Here is a 13,763-nt window from a genome sequence, read left to right on the forward strand (position 1 = left end):
TCCTTGTGAGTAGCAGCCACAACTGCGCCTTACACAGCCTCATACTCCAGTACAAGGGTGCAGAGAGAGTGATGGACCCACTGCAGCTCCAGTTCCTTCTCAACCATGAAGACCAGAGACAAGGACTCCAAAGGACAAGGGAAATGGAGCAGCCACAGAGGCAAAAGAGCTACTCTAGCAACTATACAAGTTAAGTAACCACTCCTCCTCCTTTGAGTTATTGTCCAATGGGTGCTCCCTATAAGATTCCCAAACAGTACCCCAATTACAGAGGAGGATGCTGAGAAGATAGATTCAGTAGAGCACAGAATAGCTTCACCAAAGGCCATATCAGCCCTAGTCCATACATGATAGTGTAGTGCTGGGAAAATGTGTGCAAAGAGCTGGAAATGAAGTCCTGGCAATGGGTGTCCCAACCCAGAAGGTAGGCATCTGTGGTGGTAATCTTTGTGGGAGAAGGATGTGAAAAGGGAACTCCCACACAGTAATTTCAATGATCTTTCCACCAGTTTAGGGAGCAGAGAACCCTCCAAGGTATTGCCACCAGTTTGAGCAGTTTGTGCTCGCTAGGGGTGTAGAAAAAACTGAGCCAGCCTTGCATGTAGTGTTACTTATGTATAGGCTCCCACGTGGTCCAGGAGCAAAAGGTCAGCTCTTGCTGCTGTTTGAGGACTCTGTTGTAGTGTGGAAATAAGGCTAGACACTATAGCAAACCCGTCCATGGACAGGTACGCTCTAGCAGACGGAGTCCAGTATGGCTCAGATGAAGTCTATTAGTTGTAGAGGAGTGAGAGCAGACTTTTCTCACATTGAGTCAGAGGCCCAGAGAGTGGAAGAGGAATAAGTTCCTTATTGGCTGCCAAATGCATCTCAAGAAAGAAGCAATCCTTGAGAAGCCAGTCATCAAGATGGGTGAAGAAAATTATTCCCATCTGACAAAGATTGGCTGCAATGGCTGATAGGACCTTTGTGAAGACACTTGGGACAGTTGAAAGGCCAAAGGGCAGGACGTGGTACTGATAATGGTCCTTGCCAATGAAGAATCATAGGAAGCACCCAGGGGAAGTTACATGAAAGTATGCATCCTGGAGGCAGAGGGCAATAAACCACTTGCCTGGATCCAAATATGGAATTATCAGTACCATGGTTACCACCCTAAACTGCTCAGTGAGGACAAAAAAGTGTTTAAAAGCCTTGAGGTCAAAAATCAGTCTCTACCTTCCTTTTTTTCTTGGGAACCCAGAAGTACCTGGAGTAGAACCCTTTCCCGGTGGAAATCCATTGGAATGGGTTTGATCATCCCAGAAGCAGAAGAGATTGTATCATCTCTCATAAAAGACCCTCGTGAGAAGATTCCCTGAAAAGAGGATGGGGACGGTATTGAAAAGAGGGATGGAGCTGAACTGGACAGCCCAATGAAACTCTCTCTTGGATTCATCTTTCTGAGGTGATGAGCTCCCAGGAAGTATGAAATGAGAGAGGTGGTCCTCATGAAGGAGTGGGATAGTACAGCAAAGGATCCAGAAAAGGGGATGACTCACAACGCTCAACCAATGAGTCAAAACAGTTGCTCAGAGGAAGTTGCCTGCTGAGATCTCACTGTATAGGATGGCCCCTGATTAGGAAATCTGGACCTCTTTCTGGATGTTTGTCAGTGGACTGGGAGAGGCAATTGAGCTATCTGCGGCTTACAGTATTTAGTTTTTGTCACGGGTGCATAGACAGACGCCAAGGGATCACAAAGTTGCCCTGGAATCTTTGAATGAGCGGAGGGATCCATCTAAGGCATCAATGAAAAGCTTGGGCCCTTCAAATGGAAGGTCCTCCAGAGTATTCTGTACTTCCATGGGGAGGACGGAGGATTTCAACCATGGTACTTGACGCATGACTGAAGCAGTTGCCAGAGTGTTCAAAGCCATGTCCACTGCATCGAGTGATGCCTGAAGGGAAATCTAAGCGATCACCTGGCCTTCTGTGATCAGAGCTTGAAACTGTTTCCTCTGGTTTTGAAGCAAATGATCAATAAAATGAGAAAATTTGGAGCAATTTGTGTAGTTATATTTTGCTGTCAAGTCCTGATAGCTGACAACTTTGAATTGCACAGCACTAAAGAATAGCTTTTATGGCTGGGAAGGTCCCAGTGCTTAAACTCCTGGTTGGAAGGGGTTGATCTAGACTGATACTGTTTCTTTTATTGACAGCATTGATGATCAAAGAGTTAGAGGTAGGGTGGGAGAAAAGGTACTCTGAACCCTTGGCCAGTACATACTAATTTATATCACCCCATTTACAAGTAGGTAGAATGGTCACTGGTGTTTGGAACACTGTGCAGGCTTGCAATAAGAAGTCACTGATGAGTAACAATCTTGCCCTGAGAAGAGGACTAGAAGATGTCCAGAAAGGAGTGCTGAAGTTCTTGTATTTCCTCCCAAGGGATGTACAAGGCTTCTGCAATCCTTTTTATGAGGTTTTGAAAGGTTTTGTATTTGAGTTGGGGGGGAGGGGGAGAAGGGATAACTGCTTCATCTGCTGAGGAGGAAAATTTATTGGATGGTGGCGTCTCCTCTATGCCTCACTCTTGTGGAGGCTCACCCTGAGGAAGAGGGTCCCAAGGTTCAGTGGCTGCTCATTTTGACAGGTCCACCTACCTGACAGTACTCTTTAGAACTGTTAGTAATAGGGTACCCAATGATTCCAAAAAGCCCTCTGTGTTGATGCATAAGGGAAAGGGGTAGGATGTAGAACTCAGAGCTGATGAGTCAGTTATCTATTGAGGATCATATCCTTGTGATGTACCCTAGGGAGAGAGGCTGGAACAGGAAGGTGGCGGAATCCTTGACAGAGTCCAAGGACACGTCCTCTCCTGCGTCTATCGGGAGGCGTTACAGGTGTCAGTATCAAAGGCCAAGGAAGGAGTTGTAACTGCATTGGTATTGGCGGCAGAGTCTTCATGAGATATAGTGTAGTAGCACTGGAAGACAGGCCGGATCCACAGGAACTGTCAGTACTGGCAAGAAAACCTTTTCAGTATCCCTTGGCAGAGGGGATTTTGGGTTCTTCCAGGATACAAAAATCTTCATAGAAGAGGAATCTGGGCCATACCAGTGAGTTTGGGTACTATTCCTTGGGAGTAACCATGTCAAGTAGTACTGGGGACTGTACTGATGGACAATATGTGCACTTCTTGCCATGACTTGATGAGGACTGTACCGAGGGTGTAGTCTTTGGAGTTGTTGCTTGTTGAAGTGTCCTTGAGTTTAGAAGGCTCCACTTCCAATACTGAGAGCAAGCAACCCCAAGCAGCACCTGCAGTGGTACTGGAAGTTCTTTTGGGTACCCAGAGGAGGTACCCATACTGTACAGGGACATAAGGTATATGTATAAGTAGGGGCATTTCCAGCAGATCAAGGGATGTGATCATTCTCCTCTACTCAGCACTGGTGAGGCCTCATTTGGAATACTGTGTCCAGTTTTGGGCCCCACACTACAAGAAGGATGTGGATAAATTGGAGAGAGTCCAGCGGAGGGCAACAAAAATGATTAGGGGGCTGGAGCACATGACTTATGAGGAGAGGCTGAGGGAACTGGGATTGTTTAGTCTGCAGAAGAGAAGAATGAGGGGGGATTTGATAGCTGCTTTCAACTACCTGAAAGGGGGTTCCAAAGAGGATGGATCTAGACTGTTTTCAGTGGTAGAAGATGACAGAACAAGGAGTAATGGTCTCAAGTTGCAGAGGGGGAGGTTTAGGTTGGATATTAGGAAAAACTTTTTCACTAGTAGGGTGGTGAAGAACTGGAATGGGTTACCTAGGGAGGTAGTGGAATCTCCTTCCTTAGAGGTTTTTAAGGTCAGGCTTGACAAAGCCCTGGCTGGGATGATTTGGTTGGGTTTGGTCCTGCTTTGAGCAGGGGGTTGGACTAGATGACCTCCTGAGGTCACTTCCAACCCTGAGATTCTATGATTCTATGATAAGGTGATTTTTTCCCCTTGTCTTGTGCACTCTCTCTGGGGAACGGGTCTCTGGTGTGGGTCTATCTCCATCTCTCCTGTCTGGGAGATGGAAGATTCAAATCCCTGCTCCATTGACTATTTATATATAGTTGAACAGCCTCAATAGGAGAGATTGAGCTACACCCACACCAGAATATCCCATAGCCCAGTGATCTAATCTCTGCTCCATATGAGAGACAGGAAGGAACTGAACGGGGTCTCCCACATCCCAGGTGAATGCCCTAATACCTAAGGACAACTGGAGGGCTGAACCCTCAGGAAAACATTTTGTCTGAGGCTATGTCTACATTAGCACTTTTGTTGCTAAAACTTTTGTTGGCCGGGGATGTGAAAAAAAAACCCCACCCCTTGACCGACACAAGTTTCAACAACGGAAGCACCAGTTTGGACAGCACTATGTTGGTGGGAGACACTCTCCTGCCAATATAGCTACCACCGCTCATTGGGGATGGATTAATTATGCCGACAGAAGAGCTCTCTCCCATCAGCATAGAGTGGCTACACAGGAGACTTACAGCAGCGCAGCTGCAACAGTACAGCTGTGCAACTGTAAGGTCTATGGTGTAGACATAGGGGCTTGGAGAGTGGAAAATCCCTAAAGGCAGTCATAGAAACCAAGGTGCTGGTGACCACGTTTAAAACCACAAAGACTTGGTGGCAGAGACAGACAGAATATTTTGGTCAGGCAAGAGGGGCATACTTTCATATTGGGGGAGGTACCACCTCATTTTGTAAATGGCACCTAAGTTAAAGGAAAAAATTGTCAAACAATGTGGCAAATTTGTGTCAACGTCGCAAATAGTTTGACCAAAACTATTCATCCAAAACACTCTTTCCAGCTCCACTCCTGATCAAACTACTTCTGGCATTAGTCAAGCTAGCCATTCATCAGTTCAGGAAGCTGAAATTAGCAAGGGAAGGTCTCTTCAACTCAGAAGCTAAGTTTAATATAAACAACTTAGATTTTTTTTGTAATGTTGAGTCTGTCTGTAACCTTCCCTAGACACCTAACTATAATCTTGATGCATCAGCCTAGTTACAGTATGATGCCGATGACTACACTCAATGCTCACAAAAAAAACTCACCCTTGGCCTTGTCTCATCCATCTCTGAAATAAGAGGGCTGATGCACAAAACAATTCTGATTTTGGCTGGACTGGAATGACCACAATAATTGTTTTTTGTGTGGTATGTCAGCCAACAGCATGAAGTACAGATCCACAAAAATAATTAATTACAATAGAGCATTGCTAATTTACACTAATGACTGAGAAAACTGTTGCAATTTACTGAATTTTGTAAATTAGACTAAGCAGGCAATACAAAAGCAAAAATAATGCACCACAGAAAGTACTTTGATCCTTTAATTTTAGAAGTGTAGTTAGGTATTAAAAATCTCCTATTTTTAAAACTGAATAAATATTCTACAGGATTTTTTTGCAAAATGAAATTAAGTCAAAACACCACCACCTCACTGCAGCATTTTGCTATTAAAGGATAATTTTTAGCCCTGGCCTATACTTGTGTACATGCAATTCTTCATGTGTGCAAATACAGGCCTCAAACGCCTAGGTGAGAATATTGCCCTGAATCGTTCTTGCAAAGTGCAGAGAAACTCATGTTTTGTGTGCATTTTATTTATTTAGATGTAAATAATTATAAAGACACCAACAAAAGAGTTCTAGGTGCCTTAACACTTAATTTTATAGCATTCTACATCTAACAGCATGAAAAGAGGTTATTGGCAAGGTTTTATTAAAAATTATTTTTAAATGTTAGGGTTAGTGCTACTCAAAGGATTTTTGGTTGTTTTTTTTAAATTAAGCCCTAGTTATACATGTAGCTGCTCTTTGATAAAGAAAATAACCTAGAATCTAACAGTTACCTTCAACATTAGTTACATACACTACACGGTTTTAAAAAAGTAATGAATTCTAATTGTTTTAGGTGATACATTTACCAATTTTAGGGAAGCCAGCAGATCATATATATGTTCTTTAATGTGTAATAGTAAAGTAAATTAGAATGCCATCTTATTTTCTTTATGGTTTCTAAGCTTACAATGTTTGTTCATTGCTGCTCAGGGTGATAAGTTGTAGTGTTCAGTAGCAGTATTAGAAAGCAATAAGCAGAAATGGGTATTGTCACTTGTTCACCTAATTATTTTATATGGTCATTAATCTGGGACTTCATTCAGGATGTAATAGTTATGCTAATGATAAACAATGGAAACAAAAACTGATGGTGCAGTTCTTCCTTGGCTCTTAAAAGCTTTTACGTTCTCACTTCATAGTTTTACACGAATTTCATCACAAACTGGGTATAGTTTGTAAAACAATGTTGGCAACTTCCACTTTGCTACCTTGGATGTTTACTTTACAACTATCTTTTTCTTTACATTGGTACTTAAATATCTAGACTATGTGCTGTACAGAATACAGAAGAGATGGTCCTACGCTCCAAGGATTTTACAGTTTGGATTATGATCACGTAACACTGGACAACATGAAATAGTAGTCAACAAATCATACAATACAAAAGAGCTACAATCTTTTCTTTAGATGCATGTACTATACCATAAACCTGCGAGTCTGTCACAGAAGTCATGGATTCCATGACTTTCCGTGACCTCCGTGACTTTTGGAGCCACTGGTGCTGGCTTAGGGGCTGCCTAAACTGGGCAGCCCCTGGGCCAGCAACAGCAGTTTGGGTGTGTAGGAGGGGGGCGCTTACCTCAGGGTGGGGGGCTCCCCAGCTCCCACGGCCCTGCAGCTCCTAGCGGCAAAGGAGCTGAGGGGGAGGCTTTACGCCGCAGGCTGCTCGCATCCACAGGCCACAGTTCCCAGCCAATGGTAACTGCAACAGCTGGTGCTTGTGGTGGGAGCAGCACACCGAGCCCCATAACCCCTTCACCACCTAGGAGCTGCAGGGACGCAGAGTCGGGTAGGGAGCCCTGCCAGCAACCCCCCTGCCCCCAGCATCAGCAGGGGTCCCAGCCACACGCTGCGACCTGACCCCTCCCTCTCCCCCAGGAATAGCCGGGGTCCCAGGCCATGCCGCCCAGCACCCCCCAAAGCGGGGTCTCCTGGGCCCCTTCCACCAGCATCCGTGGTGCTCCTGGACTGCCCCTCTTCCACTCTCCCCGACCCCCAGCACCCACCCAAGTTTCAGTCACAGGTATTTTTACTAAAAGTCATGAATAGGTCACAGGCCATGAATTTATGTTTACTGCCCATGACCTGTCCGTGACTTTTACTAAAAACACCCGTGACTAAAACGTAGCCTTAACTATACATTATTTAGTTATACTTAAGACTACCTTTTAGTTATGGGCATTTTTAGTCAAAGTATGGATAGGTCATGGACAGTAAACAAAAATTCACAGCCCATGACCTATCCATGACTTGTACTATATTCCTGACTAAATCTTGGGAGTGCTGCGGGTGCTCGTGGGGGGCACTCTGGGTGATGACCTGGGGGGACGCCGCAGGTGCTGGGGTGGCCCAGGATCACTGCAAGTGCTTGGGTGGGGGTGGGAGGTTGGCGGGGCTGCCAGGCTCCCTATGTAGCTTCTCAGAAGTAGTGACATGTCCCTTCCTTAGCTCCGTGTGCTGTCAGCTTCACAGCTCCCATTGGCCAGGAACCATGGCCAATTGGAGCTGCGGGGGCGACGCCTCCGGGCGGAGGCAGCGCACAGAGCTCGGAGCTGAGGCAGGGACATGTTACCACTTGCAGGGAGCCCGCCCCAAGATAATCGCTGCCCAGAGCCCTCACCTCTTCCTGCACCCCAGTCCTGAGTCCCCCACCCAAACTCCTCCTGCTGCTGGCTGGGGAAGTGGGTAGTGGCCCAAGACTGCCCCAGCAGCGGCCAGTGCGACTAGCCCATGGGCTGCCTAAGCTGCTCGGGCAGACCCAGAGCCAGCTGCACTGGCCGCTGTAGAAGTCACAGGGGGCACAGAAAGTCCATGACAAACTTGCAGCCTTAGTTATAGTGGCATGTATATTTCCCACAATAAGATAAGCAGGGAAGGGGTTAAATATCCATTGATCTGAGGAATTGCTGTTCTTACAGAAAAATTGCTCACCCTGAGACTCCTGGAACCAGACTTCTTCACATGAACTCATTAGAACAGGGGGACCAAACAGAAACATGCAAAGGAGTAAAAAGGATCCCTAATAGAAAGAGGAAGTTCTCTTTTACCCAGCCTGCCATATTGCTGTTGTGAGAAGTTGTGCAAAACTGGCTAGTTAGTGGAATGTTGTCAAAAGATCTTGAACAGTCTTAGAACATTAAGGCAAGTACTGTCTTGCCTTGTAATGCTACCAAGTGCACTGGCATGGTCACACAAGCATACTACAAACTGCCCAATTTCCTTCAGGCATCTACCAATAGTTTCAGCAGTTCCTGATGAAAAGCCAAGAAATACTGTTGTGATGTCAAGCCAGGCATTACAGTTTTGCCAGGAAGTGGTTGGGTTTTCTTCCCCTCTCCCAACAAATGCAGAGTCTGTCATATCCTGTTAATGCAAGAGGAAAGTAGGAGAACTTTTACCTTCTCTTTGCCAAATATTGCAGCAACTTCGAAAGCTGAAAATAACCTGTAGTTTTCCCTCCTATCCATAAGAAATCCAGAGCAACATTATCTGGGTCATACACAACAGTCCTTGAAAGAACTACTATTTCTTTGTTTACAGCTCTGATCAATATTTTCTGCTGTTTGTGACAAACTGCATCAGCAACATACAGCAAATACTCGTATCATGTTTCTTCAAATGAACACAGTACAAGGCTATTTTACTGCTGCTTTGTGGAGATGAGAAAAGCATAGTTTCACCAACACTGGTGCATAATTCTTTGCTGCCAACTTTTAATGATAATTGCCCGGTCATTTGACAAGTTCAGTCTTGTTTTGGCTAACCCATAGAAACCTTTTCCAGTTTACTTGCAGAGAACTTGATGAAAGCAGAAACTTATGAACACTAGTGTATCTATGGTTTTGAATGGGAGCAAACGTGTGGCAGAAAAACTTCTATAGTGTACTTTGAGCTCTTATTTTCCCAAGTCAGAAAATCCAAAATCCACACAGCCCCATCAAGGATCTTCACTTCAAACAGCAGATAGTGCTGATGGTGGTTCCTTCAAACTTTTTCTATGCTAGAAAGTTAAACCATTTATAAATATGGTTTTCAGTGATCTGTATGTAGCCTGTAAATAGGATCCGTGCTCTGTGCTAGTTTAATTCATTCATTGTTTTCCTTTCTCTTTGCTCTCATCCTTAGGTCATTGTAGTTAGTTAAAAGGGCATGATTTGCTTATTTGGCTCTGGAGAGAGAACAATTTAGGTGACAACATAAACCAGATAAAACTATTAAATATCACTTCCTAACTCAATTTACTACTGCCTCCAGCAAGACTTAATCATGCTTTCTGAAACTGTATAACATCTTTGCCCGACTAGCACTTGAACAACTTTGAATACCGGTTCAGGGGGAACCATTTCTGAAAACCATTTGTTTAAAACAGTTTAATTTCCCACTGTAGACAGAGTTTCATTGTTCAGATCATTTAAGATCTTTGTACATTTACACACTTGCCCTGGTTAAGATAGTGAAACTGCCCGATTCTCATGCTTTTTAATGGATGGGACAGACCTCAAACATAAGCATTGTCTGAAGGCAATAAAATGAGTTTTGAAGATTGCTCATTTTTCAAATTGTAGCATGAATAGATGTATTTAGCCAGTAAATTTTATATTTTCAACAAAAATTGAGTGATTTCTTTATATCTCCAACTAAACTGTTAGTCTAACAAGTATTACTAATAATGTAAAGGTGTATTGCACATTTGATAGTTAACAACAAAAATATTAACTAAATTCTTTGGTCTTTCCAAGGTACTTATCCTCAGAGGCCCAAGAGCTTTATTCTCAGAAGTACTGAGCAAATGGAACTCCCACAGTCTCAGCAGGTGTTGCAATTACTCTGCACCTCTGAGAATTGAGCCCTAAGCCCACAACAACAATTACATTTCAAAATTTAAATGAATCCATTTCCAAAGTTATTTAAAAAGTAACAAACTGCAAACTGTATGCTGTTGGCCAGAGAGGGAGTGTGGACACAAATCAGATATTAGGAATGGCAATATACAAAAACCTGTAGGAGAACACTTCAATCTCCCTGGACACACAATAGCAGATCTAAAGGTAGCCATCCTGCAGCAAAAAAACTTCAGGACCAGACTTCAAAGAGAAACTGCTGAGCTTCAGTTCATCTGCAAATTTGACACCATCAGCTCAGGATTAAACAAAGACTATGAATGGCTTGCCAACTACAAAAGCAGTTTCTCCTCTCTTGGTTTTCACACCTCAACTGCTAGAAGAGGGCCTCATCCTCCCTGATTGAACTAACCTCATTATCTCTAGCCTGGTTCTTGCTTACATATATATACCTGCCCCTGGAAATTTCCACTACATGCATCCGACAAAGTGGGTATTCACCCACGAAAGCTCATGCTCCAAAACATCTGTTAGTCTATAAGGTGTAACAGGATTCTTTTCTGCTTTTACAGATCCAGACTAACACGGCTACCCCTCTGATACTGTGAAATCTTAGTTCCATTCAACTCAATGAGACCAGAATTTTGCCTTGTGTCTTCAACTGTTTGGAAATAACCTAGAACACTACCAAAACTTAAGTAACAAATAGGGTTTTGGTTTATTTTTCTGAAATTCTGTGTAGTAATAAAACATTGCTTCTCCACACATTCAGGTGACTCAAGCAATTGGAGAGAACTTTACCAAACTTTCCAGAAATTTAGTCACCTTTGTTGAGTATAACCACATGAAATTTCACTCAAAGGGGAATTTGGTCAAAATGTTAAATTTCCCAAAACAGGTGTTTTAAACCAATGTGCCTCCTTGGTCAGATCACAGTTATTTAATCGCTATGATAAATTTTCTATTTAATATTATTTAATTATATCAGAGACAATAGATAATAAAAATAGGACTGCATATTTTTACAGGTATTACTAAGAGCATACTTCCACTTAGGATCAGAACAAGGACAATAATACTGGAAGTTAAATACTGGAGTGAAAAGCTGCCAATTTTAGACACCTGAGAAATGCATCTATAAAGAGTACACTTACCTGCTATTAGCTTCTGGAGGGCACCCTTATCTCCATTAATAGCAGCAGCATGAACTTGAGAGGCTAATGAGGAACCATTGAACAGCCAGTTCTCTGAAACATTCATACTCTTCCCAGGTATTGTCACAGGCTGGATCTGCACCAACAACATTTTTAGTAAAAAATATATATTTTTGTACAAATCAAAATGTAATTACATGATTAAAATTGCATATGAAGGCGACTAATATAATGTTAAAGTGGTTAGATTGTGCTGTAAAAACAAAAAGTGTTCCGCTTTATGTGTTAACAAAAACCTGTAACTTAGGCTCAACTAGACAAGCCATACATTAGAGATGTCTGTAATAGTCTTGTTGCCTGAAAAATAAACCAAACACCAATTGAGACTCTTAGCTGAACTCTCCAAATAGCATACAATATGTATTCATCTACAGTTGAACAGAATGCATTTAAGAATTTTATTTTACCTGCTTGATTCACTAACAGAAGCCTGGCACCAACCATCCTTACTTAACATTTGTCACAAATAGTAAACATAACCATATTAGTCCAAGTTAAAATTATCTCTTGGGATTTAGTAATATAGATCCATTTGCCAAAGGACCTCAGTGTTCTACAAAGATGGTAATATCCCCATTTTACAGGTCAGGAATCTCAGGTATAGAAAAAAGTTGTTACCTGCCAAAATGTCACACACAATCAGTAACATAATTGGAAATTTAACCTAGATTCCCAGATCCATGCAATAATCAGTATAGTGCACTGCCTCCATACTACATAAGGGTAGTAGGATTCAGGATATTTTAAAATTAAAATAGAAAGTACCCCAACCATCTGCATATTACTCAATTGTCCTTATACAAGAAACAATATTCTCAAGCTCTCCCAAGAAAATTAATTCTTAAAATTGTGTTCTCAATTCATGTATGACAATATTAAAGAATCTAGTGAATATACTCTAAATTATGGCTATATTTCATACTTTATGAGTATTTGGTCTAATGGATATTGTCATGGGGTCATTTTATCACAGTTTCTTATTACTAGGGAAAAAGGACAACTTCTGTCCACCCTCCACACTAGGGTTCCAATCAGTCTCTATGCCAAGGCAGTAGTCTAGGGTTGGTCCTCCATATTTCCCTGTCCTCCTAAGATTGGCCTTCACATTCCCCATTCCCTAGAGAAGACCCCAGAATACAGCTAATTTTTCAAGAATTTTAAACAGCCGCAATTCCTGGAACCTTTAAAAGAGAAATCCAAATCCTTCAGACGGCTGAATTAAAAAAGTAAACTGTCTCCAAATCTCCTCCTACTCCGAAAGGTAAACAAAACAGGGTCTTGCTCCAGGAGGGGAACAACATAATTTTTCAGTCCGTTCCTGTTGCAGAAAAGCAACAAGCAAAGGCTTTGCCAATTCTTGTAATTTTAATCACAAATTTCATGATACTTTGTGTTTTTTGTTATGATATGAATATGGCATAACTAAGATATGCTTTATGCAAAATGGGTCATGTGAGGTATCATTGGAAAGGTTACGATTTATTGAGTGTGTTTCTCCAATTTGTATGCATGTATCATTTCTGTATCTGGAGTTAGGAACACTGCCTATGTAACAATTACAACTGTGTGGGTATGTGCTTGGGAAACACCCACCAGACAGTAAGCCATCAGTCAATCAGCCATTAGGACACGACAATGAGTCTTTGAAGATACAGATCCCCCATCTTCCTAGGAGTTCCTTCCTGTGGACCTTGCAAATAGACTCATAGACTTTAAGGTCAGAAGGGACCATTATGATCATCTAGTCTGACCTCCTGCACAATGCAGGCCACAGAATCTCACCCACCCGCTCCTATAACAAACCCCTAACCTATGTCTGAGTTATTGAAGTCCTCAAATTGTGGTTTGAAGACCTCAAGCTGCAGAGAATCCTCCAGAAAGTGACCCTTGCCCCATGCTACAGAGGAAGACGAAAAACCTCCAGGGCTTCTGCCAATCTGCCCTGGAGGAAAATTCCTTCCCGACTCCAAATATGGCCATCAGTTAATCCCTGAGCACATGGGCAAGACTCACCAGCCAGCACCCAGGAAAGAATTCTCTGTAGTAACTCAGATCCCACCCCATCTAACACCCCATCACAGACCACTGGGCATACTTACCTGCTGATAATCAAAGATCAATTGCCAAAATAAACCTTGTCTCATAGTTTCCCTAACACTGCAAGGTCATGTGGTGATATTTTGTACCAGGTGGCACTACCTTGGGACACTGCTGGTACTTTTTCCACAGGAAAAAAAGGCTTCCCACCTCAAGTAATTTCTATTTAAGGCTGGGAAGCAAGGCAATCTGAGCGTTCCAGTTGCCTCCCCACCCGAGAAGGAAGACTGTGGAAAGCTCCTAAAGAAACCAAGGAACGAAGCTAAGGGAAGGCCAGGGCTGAGTCCAGGCTGACAACAGGAGTCTAGCCTGTAAAGAGACATAACTGGAACTCTGAGCTGCAGAAACTCTACAACATGCCTAAACAACATTTAGAGTGAGAAATTACTGTGTGTAACCTGTATCTTTAGTGTATTAAGTTTAGTTTGCATGTTTTATTTTATTT

The 13,763-nt window shown here is 42.7% G+C and overlaps 1 protein-coding gene across 8 annotated transcripts in view; it reads right to left on the bottom strand.

Annotated features, from left to right (window-relative positions):
* The window catches only part of INVS (inversin), a 234,669-nt gene that overhangs the window by 209,978 nt on the left and 10,928 nt on the right, over positions 1–13,763 (bottom strand). For 7 of the 8 annotated variants that reach the window (XM_045005806.1, XM_045005801.1, XM_045005802.1 and 4 more), the window contains one exon: positions 11,162–11,297. In XM_045005806.1, the coding sequence (XP_044861741.1) occupies positions 11,162–11,267 (106 nt within the window). In that variant the 5' untranslated portion in view covers positions 11,268–11,297. Of the gene's footprint in view, positions 1–11,161; positions 11,298–13,763 lie in introns of those variants that run through there. The other variant, XM_045005804.1, reaches the window with a different exon arrangement.

The sequence above is a fragment of the Mauremys mutica genome, chromosome 2, assembly GCF_020497125.1.
Source record: "Mauremys mutica isolate MM-2020 ecotype Southern chromosome 2, ASM2049712v1, whole genome shotgun sequence".
Classification (NCBI taxonomy): domain Eukaryota; kingdom Metazoa; phylum Chordata; order Testudines; family Geoemydidae; genus Mauremys; species Mauremys mutica.